Source organism: Diceros bicornis, chromosome 26 (genome assembly GCF_020826845.1).
Source record: "Diceros bicornis minor isolate mBicDic1 chromosome 26, mDicBic1.mat.cur, whole genome shotgun sequence".
NCBI lineage: Eukaryota > Metazoa > Chordata > Mammalia > Perissodactyla > Rhinocerotidae > Diceros > Diceros bicornis.
In genome coordinates, this window is record NC_080765.1 from 33,371,413 (window position 1) to 33,395,783 (window position 24,371).

At 38.2% G+C, this 24,371-nt stretch overlaps 1 protein-coding gene across 5 annotated transcripts in view; it reads left to right on the top strand.

The window, feature by feature from the left end:
- The window catches only part of SMG1 (SMG1 nonsense mediated mRNA decay associated PI3K related kinase), a 108,506-nt gene that overhangs the window by 42,125 nt on the left and 42,010 nt on the right, over window positions 1-24,371 (top strand). For all 5 annotated transcript variants that reach the window (XM_058569959.1, XM_058569961.1, XM_058569960.1 and 2 more), the window contains 13 exons: window positions 450-719; window positions 3,053-3,183; window positions 3,347-3,508; window positions 3,974-4,092; window positions 4,750-4,837; window positions 4,927-5,028; window positions 5,492-5,632; window positions 6,198-6,397; window positions 6,806-7,002; window positions 7,158-7,319; window positions 8,157-8,311; window positions 23,111-23,253; window positions 23,393-23,594. In XM_058569959.1, the coding sequence (XP_058425942.1) occupies window positions 450-719; window positions 3,053-3,183; window positions 3,347-3,508; window positions 3,974-4,092; window positions 4,750-4,837; window positions 4,927-5,028; window positions 5,492-5,632; window positions 6,198-6,397; window positions 6,806-7,002; window positions 7,158-7,319; window positions 8,157-8,311; window positions 23,111-23,253; window positions 23,393-23,594 (2,072 nt within the window). The remainder of the gene's footprint in view (window positions 1-449; window positions 720-3,052; window positions 3,184-3,346; window positions 3,509-3,973; window positions 4,093-4,749; window positions 4,838-4,926; window positions 5,029-5,491; window positions 5,633-6,197; window positions 6,398-6,805; window positions 7,003-7,157; window positions 7,320-8,156; window positions 8,312-23,110; window positions 23,254-23,392; window positions 23,595-24,371) is intronic.

Consider the following 24,371-nt stretch of genomic DNA (forward strand, 5'->3'; position numbering starts at 1 on the left):
TTTATTTATTTTTATTTTATTTATTTTTCCCCCAGAGCCCCAGTAGATAGTTGTATGTCATAGCTGCACATCCTTCTAGTTGCTGTATGTGGGACGCGGCCGCAGCATGGCTGGAGAAGCAGTGCGTCGGTGCGAGCCCAGGATCCGAACCCGGGCCGCCAGCAGCGGAGCGCGCACACTTAACCGCTAAGCCACAGGGCTGGCCCATATATTGCCACTTTTCATATAGAATCCCCTTTCTTTGTAGATTTAAAAGTCCCCCAAGCGTAATAGATTTAAAAAAGCTTACCAACATATATAGGTTCCCTAAGGTTGGGTTTTAGAAATTAAGATCTTTGTTGTTCTGGACATTGAATTTATCAGTCTTAAATTGATTTGCATCATTGCCATTATGCAGATAGTAATTTATTTTCCATTTAATTATAACTTTCCTTAATTCTCTTTTTAAGGTTGTTGCTGTTGCCCATGCTGTTTATCAAGCAGTGCTCAGCCTGAAGAATATTCCTGTCTTGGAGACTGCCTATAAATTAATTTTGGGAGAAATGACTTGTGCCCTAAACAACCTGCTGCATAGTCTACAACTTCCTGATGCCTGTTCTGAGATACAACATGAGGCTTTTAAGAATCATGTATTCAATGTAGACAATGCAAAATTTGTAGTTATATTTGACCTCAGTGCCCTGACTACGATTGGAAATGCCAAAAACTCACTAATTGGGGTGAGTCTTGACTTCTGATGCCTTTATTTTACTCACACTGAAGGCTCTTCTTGTTGCATGTTTCTGTGTTTCATCTACTAACACGTCAGTGCCTGTACGGAATCCCTGTAGAACAGATGGCCATGTTGAGGACATGCTGGGAGGATTAAAATGGACAGGAATATTTCCTTGCCATTATGTTTAGCTCTCTCCTTCCTTTCCTTGACAACCCTTGATAGAATTTTCTTAAATTTGTTTTACTTTTTAGAAAATATTTGTTATGAGTTTCTCCTGTTTACTCTAGCATGCTTATAGAAAATTTGCCAACATTTTCTACAGCTCAAATTTGTATAATTCTTTTAATATGCAGCCCTTTCTTCCCCTGGTACTCCTTCACCTCCTCTCCACTAAAATCAATGCTTACATATGGTCTTACTGATCGATTGCCTATTTTTTTTTAGGAACATTCATATATTCTTTCTTTTAGAAAAAGAATAAAGATTTCTTTTCTTTAAGAAATTTGAAGTGACCCTGCTTTAGATTTATAATTATATTACTATAGTTTGTATATTTCTCCCTTCTATTGGACCTTGCAGGATTGAAAAACATGATTTCTTTTTTTTTCTTTTAATAATTTTATTTATTTATTTTTCTCCCAAAGCCCCAGTAGATAGTTGTATGTCATAGCTGCACATCCTTCTAGTTGCTGTATGTGGGATGTGGCCTCAGCATGGCTGGAGAAGCCGTTTGTCGGTGCGTGCCCGGGATCCGAACCCGGGCCGCCAGCAGCGGAGCGCACACACTTAACCGCTAAGCCACGGGGCGGCCTGAAAAACATGATTTCTAACAAAAAGTAGTGACATGTAATTAAGGGATAACATTTCTAAGAAAGAAGGGAGGGAAAAGTCAAGATGTGATGTTTGTCCTTGCATGCCTTGTTACATCAGATTGCCTTGTCTCCCTCCGTAGCTGCTCCTTCCCTCGCTGCTACGTATGGCTTATGTTGGAAGGCTGCGAGAGACTCTTCCTTTCTTTATGCTCTAAAATGTGATTGTTGAGGAATTCACATTGTATACAGATTTGAAGAGGTTTATGTTCTGCACTCTGGAAACAAGGAGAGGGGGTGAGGATGGGAGGCAATCAGGTGGAATGGAGTATCTTAGCAGTACAAAGGAAAAGGGAAGGATGGAAAAGGCTTAGAGTGGCAGGATGTGCCTTTGTTCTCATTAGACAGGGCCCCTTGCCATTAGTACAGTAGTGCACCATTATCCATGGGAGATATGTTCCAGGACCCCAGTGGATGCCTGAAACTGCAGATAGTACCAAACCCCAAAATACTGTGTTGTTTTATATACGTAAATACCTGTGATAAAGTTTCATTTATAAATTAGGCACAGTAAGTGATTCACAACAATAACTAATAATAAAATAGAACAGTTATAACAATATACTGTAATAAAAGTTACGTATGTCTTAGCAACGGTAGCATACTATTTTTTTTATTTCCTTATTAAGTTGAGAACTTTCACCTTTTTAGTTAAAAGAAGTGCTTTTCAGCTTCTCTTTGGAATATCTGAATTGCCAACATCATTACCCTTGCACTTTGAGGTCATTACTAAGTAAAATCAGGGTTGAACACAAGCACTGTGATACTACGACAGTTGATCTGATAACTGAGATGGCTAAGTGACTGATGGGCTAGTGGTGTATACAGAGTGGATATGCTGGACAGAGGGATGATTCAGAGAGTAACTGAAACTGCGGAAAGTGAAACCAGGCACAATGGGGGACTACTGTGTGTGGAAAATTGAGGAAGTGCAGTCTCCTTCACGAAAGGGTACGAAGGGCTTTGTTTAGACCAGGGATCAGCAAACTACAGCCCATGAGCCAAATCCAGCTCACTGCTTTTTTTTTCCTTTCTTTTTTAAAAAATATCTTTATTGAGATATAATTCACATACCATACAGTTCCCGTTTATAATTCAACGGTTTTCAATGTATTCACAGAATTGTACAATCATCGCCAAACCTCACCTGTTTTTGTAAAGGAAGTTCTATTGAAACATAGCTACTTTCATTCAAATTTTGTCTATGGCTGTTTTCTCAATGCAGTGGTAGAGTTGAGGAATTGGATGTTGCAACAGAGGTGTCATGGCCTACAGTAAAGCCTAAGATATTCTCTTGTCTTGACAAAAAGTGTTTGCCAACCCCAGGTTTGGTGTACTAGTGTTTCCAAATTTAAATATCATTTTAATTATAAAAAATGTGTAGACATACTTACTTTGAAAGATAAACTTGTGCACCCCTGTATGTCTTGGAGGGGCCAAACATTTGCTTTCTTTTGTATGTCATCAGATGTGGGCGCTGTCTCCAACTGTCTTTGCACTTCTGAGTAAGAATCTGATGATTGTGCACAGTGACCTGGCTGTTCACTTCCCTGCCATTCAGTATGCAGTGCTTTACACTTTGTATTCTCATTGTACCAGGTACTGTATTCAGAAATACTTAAAAAAAGTTTTATTTTTAATTTTTAAAGGGGAAGATGGGTCCTTTAAAGTATGGATTTTAAAAAATATGTCTTGATTTAACTTGGAATTGCTTTTTTTAAAAAATTAGAGAAGAAAAAATGATCTGAACTTTGTCTTCCAGGCACGATCACTTTATATCTAGCAGTCTTAGTTCTTCCTCCCCATCCTTGTTTGATGGTGCCGTGATTAGTACTGTAACCACAGCTACGAAAAAACATTTCTCAATTATATTAAATCTCCTGGGAATATTGCTTAAGAAAGATAATCTTAACCAGGACACAAGGTAACTAAGTAGTCTTTTATGATATTAGTTATTTCTAACTTGTATTAATTTGGCTTCATAATTTGAGAATAAGAAATGAAGATTATTGAGGTGGGATAGAGCAACTTCTTCATTATGAAACACTTTAAAATTTGGTTTTATTATTTAATCTAGGATTACTTATTCTTTCTCAAAATAATTATATGAAACCTCTCCCCCCACACTGTTTTATAGAAAAATGTATCTATAGAAATTTTTTTATTTTATTTACTACAGTTTATTAGTTTGGGGACATTGTCTTAAAAGGCATATCATATTTGTTAAAGAGATTTCTATAGTTCAATTTTTGTTTCTTATTGCTTAAGATATTTAAAAAACCAAAAGAAAACTAATGTAAGAAGATGAATGTAGAAGAAACTAATGTAGATTTTTAAGATTGTTTTTCTTTTTTTTAAGGTAAAATCACCTGTGTATTTTGTGTTTCAGGAAACTGTTAATGACCTGGGCTTTGGAAGTGGCTGTTTTAATGAAGAAGTCTGAAACATACGCACCTTTATTCGCTCTTCCATCTTTCCATAAATTTTGCAAAGGCCTTTTAGCCAACAGTAAGATTCTGTGATTCTTTCATTTTGTTAGTGCTTAAAAAGGGATCTTTGGTAATGGGAGAGAGATAGTCACTTGAGTACTTTCATGGCCTGAAATGTATAATCCCCATTTTAACTACAGATGCATAATATGTCTTAATTTTTTTCATTCTTAGTATGTGAAAAATGAATAGTTTTAAGTGATTGTCACATGTTTAAGCTTATGGAATTATTTATATCTTACGTATGCTTTAAAAATTTCCCTCAGAGGGCCAGCCCCGTGGCTTAGCAGTTAAGTGCGCGCGCTCCGCTGCTGGCGGCCCGGGGTTTGGATCCCGGGCACGCACCGACACGCCGCTTCTCCGGCCATGCTGAGGCTACGTCCCACATACAGCAACTAGAAGGATGTGCAACTATGACATACAACTATCTACTGGGGCTTTGGGGGGAAAAAAAATTTCCGTCAGAAAAAGGTTTGGGTGAAGACTAATCACTTTAAGTGGATTTTGTTGAATGTATCATTTTCCCAGTGAGGATTTCAGGCAGGGCCAGCTCTTGGTCCATAGTAGGTGGCACTCACTGTTTGTTGAATGAGTGAATGGGTTCAGAAAATTAAGACATACTGGCATATAAATACTTCTGGCAAGCTGAAAGTAACTGTCTTCTAATTTTGAATAGCTCTTGTTGAAGATGTGAATATCTGTCTGCAGGCGTGCAGCAGTCTACACGCCTTGTCCTCTTCCCTGCCGGATGATCTTTTACAGAGGTATGGGCCACAGATCCTGCTTTTTGACCCTGACCCTAATAACTTGGAAATATTGCCACACCTGTGTTGTCTATTTCATTTTTCCGTAGGTGTGTTGATGTCTGCCGTGTTCAGCTAGTCCACAGTGGAACTCGTATTCGACAAGCGTTTGGAAAGCTGTTGAAGTCAATTCCTCTAGATGTTGTGCTGAGGTATAACAGTTGTGTTGGGGCAAAGGCATTCTGCTGTTGTTACTGCCTAGTCTAGTTTAGGAAAAAACAAATCGCCTATTAAATTCAATGTCACATCTTGTATGGCGCTTCTCATTGATGGAAGAGATATCAAAGGATCAAATTGTGCAGCTCCAGAAGAAATAACAAAATTTTATATTTTTTATGAACTTTATAAGCTCACAGTTACTACAGAATAATTCATATTGTGCCAAAATGTGTTCCGTTATTTGAAAAACTAAAATGTAATCTTTTATTGTTTTGATTAAGTTAATTTGGGAGCTGTAAGAACCAAAAATTTCAAGCCTGTATCTATTTTAAAGCCTCAATTTTATTATTTTTTAACGTCCACATTTATTTTGCAAGAAAATGACCCATTTACAGTATGTACTAACCTTTTAACTAAAACATTTTGCATAACAATGACTTTATTTTCTGTCTACAGCAATAACAATCACACAGAAATTCAAGAAATTTCTTTAGCATTAAGAAGTCACATGAGTAAAGCACCAAGTAACACATTCCACCCACAAGATTTCTCTGATGTTATTAGTTTTATTTTGTATGGGAACTCGCATAGAACAGGGTAAGACATTTCTTTGACTCTTTCATTGGGGAAAGTAATTTAAATATGCTTGAATATCTTGACCCTACACCCAAGTTTTGAGGAGAAAATATGTCAGGTCAGGTGGAGTAGAAAGTAATGTTCTTCTCAAATGGGTTATTTTAGTTTTCAGCAGTAGGAAGAATTGCTTTGAAGATCTGAAGAAACAAAAATGGCCTTTGAAATTGAGTAATGCAATGTGGTTGACAGTTAACTCATTTCACCTAGTCCTTGGTGCTTCGGGAGAGGCCTGGGGCATCGACATTCTGGAGAGAGGCTCAGTTGCAGTGACTGTTTTATCCTGATAGCCAAATTGTCATGAGCTGTGTACCCTAATAATCCACCCACAGCATACCCCATCCTGTTCTAACTGTAAGAGGCCTCCTCAAAGTGAGAGGTGGGGATATAATGCTTCCCAGTTGTACAGCTTTTGCCTTTTTCGAGTAGGAAAAATTGTAGTTCTTTCCTCCTCTTCCCCTTGCAGTTTTTTTTTTTATCATTAAAATGGAGTTGTCATTGTCTGTCAAATATGCACTGTTTTTCCCAGGAAGGACAATTGGTTAGAAAGGTTGTTCTATAGCTGCCAGAGACTGGATAAGCGTGACCAATCAACGATTCCCCGCAATCTTCTAAAGACAGACGCCGTCCTTTGGCAGTGGGCTATTTGGGAAGCAGCACAGTTCACAGTCCTTTCTAAGTTGAGAACCCCATTGGGCAGGGCTCAAGATACCTTCCAGACGATTGAAGGTAATTGACTCTGCTTTTTCAAACTTAATGGTGTCAGTATTTGCAGGCCGTATATTACGAAATAATGGATTTCTTATCTTTGTTAAAACAAAAATTTGTGAGAATATGAATTATTTCTTTAACACTTGATCAGTTAATCTTTTAGATATGTTTGTTAGAATAAGCTTTCATTGAATAATTGTGTTGGCAACAACATAGTTGTCTGTTTTTGTTCAAAAACTTAGGGGATTTATGTGGAGAAAGCATTTTTTCCCTTAAAATGAAAGATCTTTCATGTTGGGGGTTTTGTTTGTAAATGATGGATATACAGAGGATACTTGATAAATGTGAATTTGTGAAGTTATCTCCAAGAACTTCTAGAATCTTGAACGATTTCTTTTAAATTTGGAATGTTTTCTTTGCTTTTAGGTATCATTAGAAGTCTTGCAGCTCACACCTTAAACCCGGATCAAGATGTTAGTCAGTGGACAACTGCAGACAATGATGAAGGCCACAGTAGCAACCAGCTTAGACTTGTTCTCCTTCTGCAGTATCTGGAAAATCTGGAGAAGTTAATGTATAATGCATATGAGGGATGCGCTAATGCATTAACATCACCTCCCAAGGTTGGTTTCAGGAGGCTCTGTTGCTTTGTAGCAGTTTCATGGTCAAACCTGACAGTGTACGCAGAGCCGAAACCACAATAGACTTGTATATTGGTTTATGTATATTTGAGACATCTGTGGCTATAATTTGAACGTGCTTTCTCTTCATTTTAAAGGTCATTAGGACTTTTTTTTATACCAATCGCCAAACTTGTCAAGACTGGCTAACTCGGATCCGACTCTCCATCATGAGGGTTGGATTGTTGGCAGGCCAGCCTGCTGTGACAGTGAGACATGGCTTTGACTTGCTTACAGAAATGAAGGCAAATCTATCTCAGGTAAAGTGATGTGTTTGGAGTTAATATTAAATCTGTTAATTAGAAGAACTTGAGTTTAATTCCTTTGCTATGATTTAATCTATGGATAAAATAAGTTAAAACTTCTATTCATTTTCAAAGCTTTTGAGCCAAAATTTTGTAAAAACAATAACCTCCAAAGTTATTCATATTCGTATAAACTATTCATATTTTGTACTTAGAACATGTCATAATATGCATTACTTATGATTAAGGATTGGAAGTTTAAAGGTAATTCTAAGAAATTTGTCTATAAAAATAATTTTTATAATAATTTATAATAATAGTTTTATAATGTAAAGCATATATACTAATTTTATAAAGTATGAAAAATTTTATATAATAATAATGTTATAATATGTGTGAGAAAAGTGCTGGCTTGTAAGTGGGCTCAATAAATAAGTGAAATCCAAAAATAGCGAAAGTTTACTTAAGGTAATGTCAATAGGCAATATTCAAAGACATGAAATTAATCATCCTTTAATTCATGTTTATTCATACTTAATTTTTCCTTTGTATTTACTTCATGTGTTACTCCTACAGATGCCACAGTTTAAATGTTTGGGTAACTTTTTTTTATTTTGTAAAGACTAACACTCATGTGCTCTTAAGGTTCTGTCAGTCACCTTTTGTAGCTACATTATACGTAACGTTTTAAGAACTCTGAGCTAAATAATGTAATATTGTTGTAAAAATAATTGTTAAAAACATTTGACTTTAAATAGGCTTAGATTGTGAATAGTAGTTGTAAATTTAGTAGAGATTTGACTTTTAATCGTATTGAGGTCTGTGGTTAATTTTTCTGAACGCCCTTTTCAGGGGAGTGAGTTGGAAGTAACCATCATGATGGTGGTAGAAGCACTGTGTGAACTTCATTGTCCTGAAGCTATACAGGGAATTGCCGTCTGGTCATCTTCCGTTGTTGGAAAAAATTTGCTCTGGATTAACTCAGTGGCCCAACAGGCCGAAGGAAGGTAAGTTGGAAGGAAGGAAAGTTGAAAGGAAGGAAATGGGTGATAGGATTTATGTTTAAATCCTTTGTATTTACTGGCTAATGTTGTAGTTAAATGTTAAAACAGCAATGTTTAATTTCAGCTGTTTACAGAAATAGAAGCTTTCTGTAAATAGAAGCTTTTTAATAGAAGCTTGCTATAAATCACTTTACCAGGAGGCATCTTCAGTCTGTTCTTTAATTAGTAGTAAAACTTGGGTGCCTTTCTTATTTATTAGTTAGTAGGAAATCTTCCTTAAAACAAGATCTGCCAGTTATTTGTTTTATACATACTTTTGAGCTTGATCCTTAACTGATAAAATTTTACATCAGAGTCTGGTATAAATTACCCTTTATGGCTCGAGTACTCATTCATTAGCCCTGTTTACTCAACATTCAGACTCATTTGATTCCTCTAAGTAAGTGAGCATGAACTGTAATAGTCTATGTATATTTATGTAAGTGTTACCAAATCTGGAAAATGTAGGAAAAATAAAAAAACTTCTCATAATTCCGTCTCCAGTGGTAACTGTTAGTTTTGGCATATATGCCTTCCTAGTTCTTTTCTATCTTGTATATAATTTTTGCCCTTCTTTTCACAGAAATAGCAGTGTTTCTGCTGGCTACATGGTTTTGCTTTTGCCACTCGGCAGTATTTTAAAAAATACTTTGCTGTGTTAAATATTCTACAATGTGATTTTTTTTTCTTTTTTTTGTGGATGTCATAATAGTTTATAACATTGTGAACTTTTTTTTCTTTCTTCTTCTTCTTTTTTTTTTTTTTGGTGAGGAAGATCAGCCCTGATCCAGCATCTACCAATCCTCCTCTTTTTGCTGAGGAAGACTAGCTCTGGGCTAACATCCGTGCCCATCTTCCTCCACTTTATATGGGAAGCCACCACAGCATGGCTTGACAAGCGATGTGTCGGTGCTCGCCCAGGATCCAAACCCCGGGCTGCCACAGTGGACTGCACGCACTTAACCGCTACGCCACTGGGCCGGCCCCATTGTGAACTTTTTTTTTTTTTTTTTCCTTGTGGTTTTTTTTTTTTTTTTTATTGATATTTTAATGGTTTCTAACATTGCGAAATTTTGGGTTGTACATTTTTGTTTGTCCATCACCCCCATATATGACTCCCTTCACCCCTTGTGCCCACCCCCCACCCCCACCCCCACTTCCCGGGTAACCACAGTCCAGTTTTCTCTGTCCATGTGTTGGTTTATATTCCACATATGAGTGAGATCATACAGTGTTTGTCTTTCTCTTTCTGGCTTATTTCACTTAACATAATACGTTCCAGGCCCATCCACGTTGTTGCAAATGGGACGATTTTGTCTTTTTTTATGGCTGAGTAGTATTCCATTGTATATATATACCACATTTTCTTAATCCATTCGTCAGTCGAGGGACACTTAGGTTGCTTCCACTTCTTGGCTATGGTGAATAATGCTGCAATGAACATAGGGGTGCATAAGCCTCTTTGGATTGTTGATTTCAGGTGCGTTGGATAGATTCCCAGTAGTGGGATGGCTGGATCATAGGGCATCTCTATTTTTAATTCTTTGAGGAATCTCCATACCGTTTTCCATAGAGGCTGCACCAATTTGCATTCCCACCAGCTGTGTATGAGGGTTCCTGTTTCTCCACATCCTCTCCAACATTTGTTGTTTTTTGTCTTGGTGATTATGGCCATTCTAACGGGCGTGAGGTGGTATCTTAGTGTTGTTTTGATTTGCATTTCCCTGATGATTAGTGATGTTGAGCATCTTTTCATGTGCCTATTGGCCATCTGTATATCTTCCTTGGAGAAGTGTCTGTTCATTTCCTCTGCCCATTTTTTGATCGGGTTGTTTGTTTTTTTGTTGTTCAATTGTGTGAGTTCTTTATATATTATGGAGATCAACCCCTTGTCAGATGTATGTTTTGCAAATATTCTCTCCCAGCTGGTTGGTTGTTTGTTCATCTTGATTCTGGTTTCATTTGTCTTATAAAAGCTCTTTAGTCTGATAAAGTCCCACTTGTTTATTTTTTCTTTAGTTTCCCTAGTCTGGGTAGGCATGTCATCTGAAAAGATTCCTTTAAACCCAATGTCAAATAGTGTGTTGCCTATATTTTCTTCTATGAGTTTTATAGTTTCAGGTCTCACCTTCAGGTCTTTGATCCATTTTGAGTTAATTTTTGTGAATGGCGATAGCACATGGTCCACTTTCATTCTTTTGCATGTGGCTGTCCAGTTTTCCCAACACCATTTATTGACGAGACTTTCCTTTCTCCATTGCATGTCCTTAGCACCTTTGTCGAAAATTAGCTGTCCGTATATGTGTGGTTTTATTTCTGGGCTTTCAATTCTGTTCCATTGATCTGTGTGTCTGTTTTTGTACCAGTACCATGCTGTTTTGATTACTATTGCTTTGTAGTATGTTTTGAAGTCAGGAATTGTGATGCCTCCTGCTTTGTTCTTTTTCTTTAGGATTTCTTTAGCTATTCGGGGTCTTTTGTTGCCCCATATAAATTTTAGTATTCTTTTTTCTATTTCTGTGAAGAATGTCATTGGGATTCTGATTGGGATTGCATTGAATCTGTAGATTGCTTTAGGTAATATAGACATTTTAACTATGTTTATTCTTCCAATCCACGTGCATGGGATATCTTTCCGTTTCTTTATGTCATCGTAGATTTCCCTCAATAATGTCTTGTAGTTCTCATTGTATAGGTCCTTCACCTCCTTGGTAAGATTTATTCCTAGGTATTTTATTCTTTTTGATGCAATTGTAAATGGTATTATCTTTTTGAGCTCTCTTTCTGTTAGTTCATTATTAGCATATAGAAATGCAACTGATTTTTGTAGATTGATTTTGTACCCTGCAACTTTGCTGTAGTTGTTGATTGTTTCTAACAGTTTTCCAACAGATTCTTTAGGGTTTTCTATATATACAATCATGTCATCTGCAAATAGTGAGAGTTTCACTTCTTCGTTACCTATTTGGATTCCTTTTATTCCTTTTTCTTGCCTAATTGCTCTGGCCAAAACCTCCAGTACGATGTTGAACAGGAGTGGTGAGAGTGGGCAGCCCTGCCTCGTTCCTGTTCTCAGAGGAATGGCTTTCAGTCTTTCCCCGTTGAGTATGATGTTAGCTGTGGGTTTGTCATATATGGCCTTTATTATGTTGAGGTACTTTCCTTCTATTCCCATTTTATTGAGAGTTTTTATCATAAATGGATGTTGTATCTTGTCAAATGCCTTCTCTGCGTCTATTGAGACGATCATGTGGTTTTTATTCTTTGTTTTGTTGATGTGATGTATCACGTTGATTGATTTGCGGATGTTGAACCATCCCTGCGTCTCTGGTATAAATCCCACTTGATCATGGTGTATGATCTTTTTAATATATTGTTGTATTCGGTTTGCCAATATTTTGTTGAGGATTTTTGCATCAATGTTCATCAGCGATATTGGCCTGTAATTTTCTTTCTTTGTATTGTCTTTGTCTGGTTTCGGTATCAGGGTGATGTTGGCCTCATAGAATGATTCAGGAAGTGTTCCATCTTCCTCTATTTTTTGGAATAGTTTGAGGAGGATGGGTATTAAATCTTCTTTGAATGTTTGGTAAAATTCACTGGAGAAGCCATCTGGTCCTGGACTTTTATTTTTTGGGAGGTTTTTGATTACTATTTCAATCTCTTTACTTGTGATTGGTCTATTCAGATTCTCCATTTCTTCTTGGTTCAATTTTGGGAGGTTGTATAAGTCTAAGAATTTATCCATTTCTTCTAGATTGTCCAATTTGTTGGCATATAATTTCTCATAGTATTCTCTTATAATCCTCTGTATTTCCATGGTATCCGTTGTAATTTCTCCTCTTTCATTTCTAATTTTATTTACTTGAGCCTTTTCTCTTTTTTTCTTAGTTAGCCTGGCTAAGGGTTTGTCTATTTTGTTTATCTTCTCGAAGAACCAACTCTTTGTTTCATTAATCCTTTCTACTGTTTTTTTGGTCTCAATATCATTTATTTCTGCTCTGATTTTTATTATTTCTCTCCTTCTGCTGGCTTTGGGCTTTGTTTGTTCTTCTTTTTCTAGTTCTGTTAGGTGTAATTTAAGGTTGCCTATTAGGGCTTTTTCTTGTTTGTTAAGGTGGGCTTGTATCGCTATGAGTTTCCCTCTCAGGACCGCTTTTGCTGCGTCCCATATGGTTTGATATGGCATGTTATCATTTTCGTTTGTTTCCAGATAGTTTTTGATTTCTCCTTTAATTTCATCAATGATCCATTGGTTGTTCAGTAGCATGTTGTTTAATCTCCACATTTTTGTCACTTTCCCAGTTTTTTTTTCCTGGTTCATTTCCAGTTTCATAGCCTTATGGTCTGAAAAGATGCTTGTTATGATTTCAATCTTCTTAAATTTATTGAGGCTTGCTTTGTTTCCCAACATATGGTCTATCCTAGAGAATGTTCCATGCGCGCTTGAGAAGAATGTGTAGTCAGCTGTTTTTGGGTGGAGTGCTCTGTATATGTCTACTAGGTCCATCTCGTCCAGTTTTTCATTTAAGTCTAATATTTCTTTATTAACTTTTTGTCTGGATGATCTATCCATTGCTGTAAGTGGGGTGTTAAGATCCCCTACTATTATTGTGTTGTTGTTGATTTCTCCTTTTAGGTTTGTTAATAGTTGTTTTATGTACATTGGTGCTCCTATGTTGGGTGCATATATATTTATAAGTGATATGTCTTCTTGATGGAGTGTCCCTTTTATCATTATATATTTCCCTTCTTTGTCTTTCTTAACCTGTTTTATCTTGAAGTCTACTTTGTCTGATATGAGTATGGCAACACCTGCTTTCTTTTGTTTGCCATTAGCTTGGAGTATTGTCTTCCATCCTTTCACTCTGAGCCTGTGCTTGTCTTTAGTGCTAAGATGTGTTTCCTGAAGGCAGCATATTGTTGGGTCTTGCTTTTTAATCCATCCTGCCACTCTGTATCTTTTGATGGGAGAGTTCAATCCATTTACATTTAGGGTAATTATTGAAATATGAGGGCTGAATGTTGCTGTTTTGTCACTTATTTTCTGGTTCTTTTGCATTTCCTTTGTTTCTTGTCCCATTTGTTTTGGACTGCCATTTCAGTTTGGTTGTTCTGTCTTATGATTCTTCTAGTTTTCTCTTTGTTTATCATATGTGGTTTTAATTTGATTATTTGTTTAGTGGTTACCTTGAGGTTTGGGCAAAAAATCTTCTGTATGAGATAGTCCATTATCTGATAGCCTCCTATTTCCTTATACTAAGTCAATTCAGTCACTTTCCTCTTCCCCTTCTAAGTTGCTCTTGTTATACCTTATTCTATCTTGTGTTGTGGCTGTGTGTTTACAGTGATGAGGTTAAATTTATTTTTGGTGAATTTCTTCCTTTGATCTTTGAGTTTAGTATTTAAGTGGTTGCTAACCTATTCCGGTAAAGATCTACTATTTCTCTGATTTTGTCTACCTACTTTTCTCCTTACTCCAAGCTTTGTGTTCCCTTTCTCTTCTTGTTTTCAGGCCTGAGGGCCTTCTTGAGTATTTCTTGTAGTGGCGGTCTCGTGGCCATGAACTCCCTTAGCTTTTGTTTATCTGGGAGAGTTACTATTTCTCCATCATATTTGAAGGATATTTTTGCTGGATAGAGTATTCTTGGCTGAAAGTTTTTGTCTTTTAGTATTTTGAATATATCATTCCAGTCTCTTCTAGCCTGAAAAGTTTCTGTTGAGAAATCCGCTGAGAGCCTGATGGGAGTTCCTTTGTACGTTATTTTTTGTTTTTGTCTAGCTGCCCTTAATATTGTTTCTTTGTCGTTGACCCTGGCTAGCCTTACCACTAGGTGTCGTGGTGAAGGCCTTTGTCTGTTAATATATATAGGCGTCCTGTTGGCTTCGCTTACTGGTATTTCCTGCTCCTTCCCCAGATTTGGGAAATTTTCAGCTATTATTTCCTTGAATAGGCTCTCTGTTCCTCTTTCCCTCTCCTCTCCCTCAGGAATACCTATAATTCTTATGTTACATTTTCTAATAGAGTCCGATATTTCTCGGAGTCTTTCTTCATTTCTTTTTAGTCTTAGTTCTCTCTCTTCTTCCATCTGGAGTATATCTGTATTCCTATCCTCTAAAGTACTAATTCTTTCCTCCATACTGTCAGCTCTGTTCTTTAAAGATTCCAGATTCTCCTTTATCTCCTCCATTGTGTTCTTCATCTCCATCAGCACTGATAGGTTTTTCTTTATGATTTCAATCTCTTTTGTGAAGAAACTCCTAATCTCATTTAATTGTTTGTCTGTGTTGTCTCGTATTTCGTTGAGTGTTTTTATGATAGCTATTTTGAAATCTCTGTCATTTAGTTTATGGATTTCTGTGTCTTCGGGGTTGATTTCTGGGTGCTTGTCATTTTGTTTCTGGTCTGGTGATTTCATATATTTTTGCATTGTGGTTCCTGTGTTGGTTTTGATTTTCCTCATCCTGGAAGTCTCTGGTTGCAATTTCCACCTGCCGCCACTGTCTGGTGGTAAAGGGCTGTGTAGTCTAAGCCCCCTGCGCTCTGCCCCAGTTTTTCTGCTGCGATCCGCAGTTTTGTTTTGTTTTGTTTTGTTTCTTTTCCCCACTGCGATCCACGGGTCCAGTCCAGTTTATTCAGGTCTGCCTCGGACCGCTAGATCTGGTCGAGCTGCAGACTCCGGGTTGCGGGGAGGGGGGAGCTCTCTCTTTTGCCCTCTGGGTCCCTGACGTGGGAGGCTTCTCGTCTGCCCCTCTTTATCCGCTCTCTGGGTTGCTCAGATGTTGATGGTAGCCCTGTGGCTCCTCTGAGCCCTCTGTGCGGGAGTTTCCCACTGGCTGAGAGAGCCCGAAGAGCTACAGTTTCCCGCCGAGGGCCGCCCCTCCCCCCTCTCTGGGAGCCGCGCGGATGGGATCGCTGATCTGATGGGGAGGGAGCGGAGTTCTTCTTACCTCTCCCCATTTCCTCCGGGGGCCCAGCACGTTCTGCTCTCAGATGTGCGGCAGTGTGGATCCCTCCGCTCTAGCTTTTCACTGTCTGGGATTCCGTTGTTGGTCTGTGGCTGTTACTTTTGTTGTATCTTGTGGGGGAAGAATTCACGGGAAAGCTCACTCCGCCATGATGCTGACGTCACTCCCATTGTGAACTTTTAATTGTACATTGTTGTTTGTCAGTCACCATATAAATGCGTCCCTTCACCCCTTGTGCCCACCCCCAACTCCCTTGCTCTGGTAACCACCAAACTGTTCTCTCTGTCCGTGTGTTAGTTTATCTTCCACATATGAGTGAAATCATGCAGTGTTTGTCTCTCTGTCTGGCTTATTTCGCGTAACATAATACCCTCAGGGTCCATCCGTGTTGTTGAAAATGGAACGATTTTGTCTTTTTTTTTTTCATGGCTGAGTAGTAGTCCATCGTGTGTGTGTGTGTGTGTGTGTGTGTGTGTGTGTATGTGTATCACATCTTCTTTGTCCAATCATCAGTCGAGGGACACTTAGATTGCTTCCACTTCTTGGCTATAGTGAATAATGCTGCAGTGAACATAGGGGTGCATAAGTCTCTTTGGGTTGTTGATTTCAGGTTCTTTGGATAGATACCCAGTAGTGGGATAGCTCGATCATAAGGTATTAATAGTTTTAATTTTTTGAGGAATCTCCATACTGTTTTCCATGGAGGCTGCACTAGTTTGCATTCCCACCAGCAGTGAATGAGGGTTCTCTTTTGTCCACAACCTCTCCAACATTTGTTATTTTTTGTCTTGGTGATTATAGCCATTCTAATGGGTGTAACGTGATATCTTAGTGTTGTTTTGATTTGCATTTCCCTGATGATTAGTGATCTTGAACATCTTTTCATGTGCCTGTTGGCCATCTGTATATCTTCCTTGGAACAATGTCTGTTCATATCCTCTGCCCATTTTCTTTTTTTTTTTTTGTGAGGAAGATCAGCCCTGAGCTAACATCCATGCCATTCCTTCTCTATTTGCTGAGGAAGACCGGCCCCGAGCTAACATCTATTGCCGATCCTCCTCCTTTTCTTCCCTTTTTCTCCCCAAAGCCCCAGTAGATAGTTGTATGTCACAGTTGCACAGCCTTCTAGTTGCTGTATGTGGGATGCGGCCTCAGCATGGCTGGACAAGTGGTGCTTCGGTGTGCACCTGGGATCTGAACCCGGGCCGCCAGAAGCGGAGTGTGCGCACTTAACCGCTAAGCCACGGGGCCGGCCCTCCTCTGCCCATTTCCTGATTGGGTTGTTTTTTTTTTGTTGTTCAGTTGTGTGATTTCTTTATATATTATGGAGATTAACCCCTTGTCAGATATATGCTTTGCAAATACTTTGTCCCAGCTGGTGGGTTCTCTTCTCATTTTGATTCTTGTTTCATTTGCCTTGCAGAAGTTTTTTAGTCGGATGAAGTCCCACTTGTTTATTTTTTTCTTGTTTGCCTTGTCCGTGTAGACATGGTATTCAAAAAGATACCTCTATGACCAATGTCAAAGAGTGTACTACCTTTATTTTCTTCCAGGAATTTTATAGTTTCAGGTCTTACCTTCAAGTCTCTGGTCCATTTTGAGTTAAGTTTTGTATATGGTGAAAGAAGATGGTCTACTTTCATTCTTTTGCATGTGGCTATCCAGTTTTCCCAGCACCATTTATTGAAGAGACTCTTTCTCCACTGTATGTTCTTGACTCCTTTGTTGAAGACTAGCTGTCCGTAGATGTGCGGTTTTGTTGCTGGGCTTTCAGTTCTGTTCCATTGATCTGTGGGTGTGTTTTTGTACCAATACCATGCTGTTTTAATTATTATAGCTTTGTAGTATATTTTGAAGTCAGGGATTATGATGCCTCCAGCTTTGTTCTTTTTTCTCAGGATTGCTTCGGCTGTCTGGGGTCCTTTGTTGCCCCACATGAATTTTAGTATTCTTTGTTCTATTTCCATGAAGAATGTCCTTAGGATTCTGATTGGGATTGCATTGACTCTGTAGATTGTTTTAGGTAGTATGGACATTTTAATTATGTTGATTATTCCAATCCATGTGCACGGGATATCTTTCCATTTCTTTATGTCATCATCGATTTCTTTCAATAGTGTCTTATAGTTTTCATTGTATAGGTCTTTTACCTCCTTGGTTAAATATATTCGTAGATATTTTATTCTTTTTGTTGCCATTGTAAATGGGATTGTCTTCTTGAGTTCTCTTTCTGTTGGTTATTAGAGTATAGAAATGCAACTGATTTCTGTAAGTTGATTTTGTACCCTGGAACTTTCTGTAGTTGTTGATTATTTCTAGTAGTTTTCCACTGGATTCTTTAGGGTTTTATATATATAAAATCATGTCCTCTGGAAACAGCAAGAGTTTCACTTCTTTGTTGCCTATTTGGATTCCTTTCATTTCTTTTTCTTACCTAATTGCTCTGGCCAAAACCTCTAGTGCTATGTTGAATGAGAGTGGTGAAAGTGGGCACCCTTGTCTTGTTCCTGTTCTCAGAGGAATGGCTTTCAGTTTTTCCTCATTGAGTATGATGTTGGCTGTGGGTTTGTCATATATGGCCTTTATTATGTTGTAGTACTTTCCTTCTATACCCACTTTGTTGAGAGTTTTTATCATAAATGGATGTTGTATCTTGTCAAATGCTTTCTATGCATCTATTGAGTTGATCATGTGGTTTTTATTCCTCATTTTGTTAATGTGATGTATCACACTGATTTGCGGATGTTGAACCATCCCTGTGTTCCTGGTATAAATCCCACTTGATCATGGTGTATGATCTTTCTAATGTATTGCTGTATTCGATTTGCCAATATTTTGTTGAGGATTTTTGCAACTATGTTCATCAGCAATATTGGCCTGGTAACTTTCCTTCTTTGTATCGTCCTTGTCTGGCTTTTGGTATCAGGATGATGGTGGCCTCATAGAATGTGTTAGGAAGTGTTCCATCTTCCTCTATTTTTTGGACTAGTTTGAGAAGGATAGGTATTAAATCTTTGAATGTGTGGCGGAATTCTCCAGAGAAGCCATCTGGTCCTGGACTTGTATTTTTTGGGAAGTTTTTGATTATTGTTTTAATTTTTTTACTTGTGATTGGTCTGTTCAGATTCTCTATTTCTTCTTGATTCAGCTTTGGGAGGTTGTATGAGTCCAAGAATTTATCCGTTTCTTCTAGATTGTCCAATTTGTTGGCATATAGTTTTTCATAGTATTCTCTCATAATCCTTTGTATTTCTGTGGTGTCCTTTGTAATTTCTCCTCTTTCTAATTTTACTTGAGCCTTCTCTCTTCTTTTCTTGGTGAGTCTGGCTAAGAGTTTGTCAATTTTGTTTATCTTCTCAAAGAACCAGCTCTTTGTTTCATTGATTCTTTCTATCGTTTTTTTGTTTGTTTTGTTTTAATTTAATTTATTTCTGCTCTCATTTTTATTATTTCCCACCTTCTACTCACTTTGGGCTTTGTTCTTCTTTTTCTAAGTCAGTTAGGTGTAGTTTGAAGTTGGTTATTTGGGATATTTCTTGTTTGTTAAGGTAGGCCTCTATTGCTATGAGTTTCCCTCTCAGGACCACTTTAGCTGCATCCCATATGAGTTGGTATGGTACATTTTCGTTTTCATTTGTCTCCAGATATTTTTTGATTTCTCCTTTAATTTCTTCAACGATCCATTGGTTGTTCAGTAGCATCTTGTTTAGTCTCCAGATCTTTGTCACTTTCCCAGCTTTTTTCTTGTAGTTGATTTCCAGTTTCATAGCATTATGGTCAGAAAAGTTGCTTGTTATGATTTCAATCTTCTTGAATTTATAGAGGCTTGCGTTGTTTCCCATGGTCTATCTTTGAGAATGTTCTATGTGCACTTGAGAAGAATGTGTAATCTGTGTTTGTATGGAGTGCTCTATATATTATATCTATTAAGTCCACCTCGTCTGGTTTTTTGCTTAAGTCCACTATTTCCTTACTGATTTTCCATCTGGATGATCTATTCGTTGATGTAACTGGGGTGTTAAGATCCCCTACTATTATTATGTTGTTGTTAATATCTCCTTTTAGGCTTGTTAATAGTTGCTTTATGCACTTTGGTGTTCCTGTGTTGGGTGCATATATATTTATAAGAGATATGTCTTCTTGGTGGAATGTCCCTTTTATCATTATATATTCCCCCTCTTTATCTCTTATTACCTGTTTTATCTTGAAGTCCACTTTGTCTCATGTAAGTATGGCAACACCTGCTTTCTTTGTTTGCCATTAGCTTGGAGTATTGTCTTCCATCCTTTCACTCTGAGCCTGTGTTTGTCTTTAGAGCTGAGATGTGCTTCTTGGAGGCGGCATATTGTTGGATCTTGTTTTTTTAATCCATCCCACCACTCTGTGTCTTTTGATTGGAGAATTCAATCCATTTACGTTTAGAGTGATTATTGATATATGAGGGCTTAATGTTGCTATTTTATTGCTCATTTTCCAGTTCTTTTGCGTTTGCTTTGTTTCTTGTCCTGTGTGTTTTGGAATGCCAGTTCAGTTTGGTAGTTCTGTATGATGGTGTTCTTAGCCTTCTCTTTATTTATCTCTGTTCTGTTTGTTTGTTTAGTGGTTACCATGAGGTTTGTATAAAAAATCTCAGATGAGATAGTCCATTTTCTGATGGCCTCTTATTTCCTTAGACTGAGTTGAATCCATCCCTTTCCTGTTCCCCTTCTAAATTATTATTGTCACAGTTTATTCCATCTTGTGTTGTGAGTTTGTGTTTAAAGTGATGAGGTTATATTTATTTTTGGTGTTTTCCTTCCCTTAATCTTTGATGTTATAACTGTTTGCTAACCTATTCTGATAGAGATCTGCAATTTTTCTGATTTTGTCTACCTGTTTTTCTCCTTGCTAAAAGCTTTGTATCCCTTTTCTCTTTTTTCAGGCATGAGGGCCTTCTTGAGCATTTCTTGTAGGGGGGGTCTTATGACAATGAACTCCCTTAGCTTTTGTTTATCTGGGATAGTTATTATTTCTCCATCATATCTGAAGGATATTTTCGCTGGATAGAATATTCTTGGCTGAAAAGTTTTTGTCTTTCAGAATTTTGAATATATCATTCCATGCTCTCCTAGCCTGTATAGTTTCTGCAGAGAAATTGGCTGAGAGCCTGATTGGGATTCCTTTGTACGTTATTTGTTTTTTGTCTTGCTGCCCTTAATATGTTTTCCTTGTCATTGACTTTTGACAGCTTTACTACTGTGTCTTGGAGAGGGTCATTTTTTTTTTTTTTTAAGATTTTATTTATTTATTTTTTCCCTCCAAAGCCCCAGTAGATGGTTGTATGTCATAGCTGCACATCCTTCTAGTTGCTGTATGTGGGACGCGGCCTCAGCATGGCCGGAGAAGCGGCGCGTTGGCACGCGCCCGGGATCCGAACCCGGGCCGCCAGCAGCGGAGCGCACGCACTTCACCGCCAAGCCACGGGGCCGGCCCTTGGAGAGGGTCTTTTTATGTTGATCTATTTAGAAGATCTGTTGAGTTCATTCACTTGTATTTCTGGCTCCTTCCCCACGTTTGGGCAGTTCTCAGCTATTAATTTTTTGAACAAGCTCTCTGCTCCTTTTTCCCTTTCTTCTCCCTCTGGAATACCTATAATCCTTATGTTGCATTTCCTAATTGAGTCAGACATTTCTCACAGAATTTCTTCATTTCTTTTTAGCCTTAGTTCTCCTCCTCCCTCTGGAGCATTTCTGCATTTCTATCCTGAATAATGCTGATTCTTTCCTCCATATAGTCAGCTCTTTTCTTTAAAGATTCCAGATTTTTCTTTATCTCCTCCATTGTGTTTCATCTTCAACATTTCTGATTGGTTTTTCTTTGTAGTTTCAATCTCTTTTGTGAAGAAGTTCCTGATTTCTTTGAATTGTCTATCTGTGTTTTCTTGTAATTCGTTGAGCTTTTTTTATAATAGCTATTTTGAATTCACTGTCGTTTAGGTTATAAATTTCTGTGCCTTCAGGATTGATTTCTGGGTGCTTGTCATTTTTCTTCTGGTCTGGAGATTTAACAAATTTTTGCATACTGCTTGAGGGTATGGGCTTATTTTTCCTCGTTCTGAAAATATCTGGTTGCCGCTTCCACCTGCTGCCACTAGGTCGGGGTCAAGAGCTGTGTATTCTGAGCCTGCTGCAATCTGCGGGTGCTCTGGCTGACTGGTTATGCAGGTGTGCTGCGTGGCGGGGAGGGACTCTTTCTTTTGCCTGTCTGATCCCGGCGGCTTCTTGTGCTTCCCTTGCTATCTACTCTCCTGGGGTGCTAGTTTGATGAAGGCACCCCAGCACAGTGTAGTCCCGTCCATATGTGAATTTCCCACAGGCTGTGTGAGAGCTTGGAGAGCGACATTTTTCTGCAGAGGGCTACCCCTCCCCCTCGCTCTCTGAGAGCTGCGCAGACCCGGTCCCAGGGTCACTGTCGTTCGGGAAGGAGAGGAGTTCTCCTTTCTTCCTTCCATTTCCTCCAGGGGTTCCAGCATCTCCACCTTCTGATGTATGGTGGTGTGGGTCTCTCAGACGTCTTTTGTGTTGTGTGAATGTCCTCTGTTGGTATATGAATGTGCTTTTTGTTGTATCTTAGCGAGGAGAGTCTACAGGGAAAGCCCACTCCACCATGATGCTGATGTCACTCTACAATGTGATTTTTAATGACACAGTTGTATTTATTTGTAGTGTAACAGAGTTGAACATCCCTTATTGTTGGACAGTAAGGTTGTTTCTGATGTTTTTTACTAATCCTAATGTACCGTGGCGCTTAATTCTTTGCTCATAGTTGTGATTATTTTCTTTGAATTCATTCCTATAAGTGGATTGACTAGAAGAAAGGCTATAGACCATAAGGCTTAGGATACGTACTGTTGCTAAGTTACCCTCAGAAAAGGTGGTTCCAGTTAATATCCCTCAGTAGAATCACCTCTTTCCTTAACCTTTGTGAGTACTGAGGGCCACTGAGAAACAAGAACCCTGCCACCCTCATCAGTTGAAAATATTTATTTTAATTTACATTGTTTTACTAATGATTAATAGTAGAACTTTCCCTATATGTTATATTGACCCTTTTTGATTTTTGAAAACATAGATTATGTCTCTGTGGCCTTTGTGTCTCATTTTTTTCCTTTATTATCTGTGAGATTTTATTATACACCAAGATTGTTGATGCTATCTAATTGCTTGATCTGTAATTTTTTTTTAGTGTTATTGTATGTTTTTGATACCCAGAAGTTTAGATCTATCATTAGATCTGTTACTTTATGGATTCTTTTCTCGTATTTATACTTCTACTTAGCCTTACACATTCAGATCAGATACTTATCAATATTTTCCGTTAGTTATTTCATACTTTTTTTTAACATTTAACAGTCTTTTTTTTTTTTTTTAACTTTATTTATTTAATTTTCCCCCCAAAGCCCAGTAGATAGTTGTATGTCATAGCTGCACATCCTTCTAGTTGCTGTATGTGGGACTCGGCCTCAGCATGGCGGAGAAGTGGTGCGTCGGTGCGCACCCGGGATCCGAACCCGGTCCGCCAGCAGCGGAACGCGTGCACTTAACCGCTAAGCCACGGGGCCAGCCCAACGTTTAACAGCCTTTAAATTTATTTTTATTTGTTGTGAGGAGATCTAATTTTGTGCACTCCCAATGCCACAGAAAATAATTAACTCATTGTCTCAACTCAATTTATTGAGTAATTCATTCTTTCCAGTTTCTTGGGAAGTAAAATATGTGGATAATTTAAAAATAAGACTTTCAATTTGTATTAAAGGTTTGAGAAGGCCTCTGTGGAGTACCAGGAGCACCTGTGTGTCATGACAGGCGTCGATTGCTGCATCTCCAGCTTCGACAAGTCTGTTCTCACGTTAGCCAATGCTGGACGGAACAGTGCCAGCCCCAAGCATTCTCTGAATGGTGAGCATTCAGTATTTAAACAATTGTAGTCAAGTAGTTTGTACTGATGATCTTACTGTATATTTTTAGATTTCTGAGTTCTTAGAAATATTTGTAACTACTCTGGATCTCTCTCTATTTATAAAATACTTTCACTCAGGTGAATCCAGGAAAACTGTGCTGTCCAAACTAACTGACTGTTCCCCTGAGGTTATAAATTATTTGGGAAACAAAGCATGTGAGTGCTACATTTCAGTTGCTGATTGGGCTGCTGTACAGGAATGGCAGAGTGCTGTCCACGACTTGAAAAAGAGTACCAGCAGCACTTCTCTCAACCTAAAAGCTGATTTCAACTACATAAAGTAAGGATTTTTCTTCAGTTACAAATTATGATACTTAACCCCATTAAACAAAATTTCAGTACCTTTAAAGTTTTCCTCTGTGGCAGAAAAATATTGAAATTAGTTATATCTACCATTGCAAGATAGCTGTAGTTCTAATACTGCCGTTCTAAGGATGGCTACAGCATTAGATGTGAGGAGAGTGTTCGTGCTGTGGGAAAACAGACTCATAACTGTTGAAATGGTCATTTGGTATTGATCCTCAGAGCCATTCTAAAATCAAAATGATTATAAAGAGAAATTTGTCACTGCTTTAGAAAGAATCACATTTTAACTGCTTTGTTTCTTGGTGCGGTTTGAATATATCAAACACATTCGTTTTAAAGAAGACAGTTTATGAACATTTGTAAATTAATCTTCCTTTCTTATCTTTTTTCTTCTTTTTCCTCTATTCATTTATTAATCCCTTAATTCAAAATTTGAGTACTGGCTGTGTCCTAGACAGTTGGCTGGGGTGATAAGTGTCATTAGCTATCCTTGCCATTGAGGATTCAGCTTCCAGTGAGTAAATGGGTTGATGGGTAATTTCTCCATTGAACATGTACTGAGTGCCAGCCAGGGGGAAAACAGACACAAAATCTGACCCTTGAGGAGCTGACCTCTAGAAGGGGGGGAGACACAGACAAACATACAAGGTTGGGGAATGCCATCAGGATGCTGTTTGAACACAGGCTTGAGAGAACAGATCTGAAGCAAAAATGATGGGCTTGGTGTGTTCTGGAAATTCCTGGGAGGCCA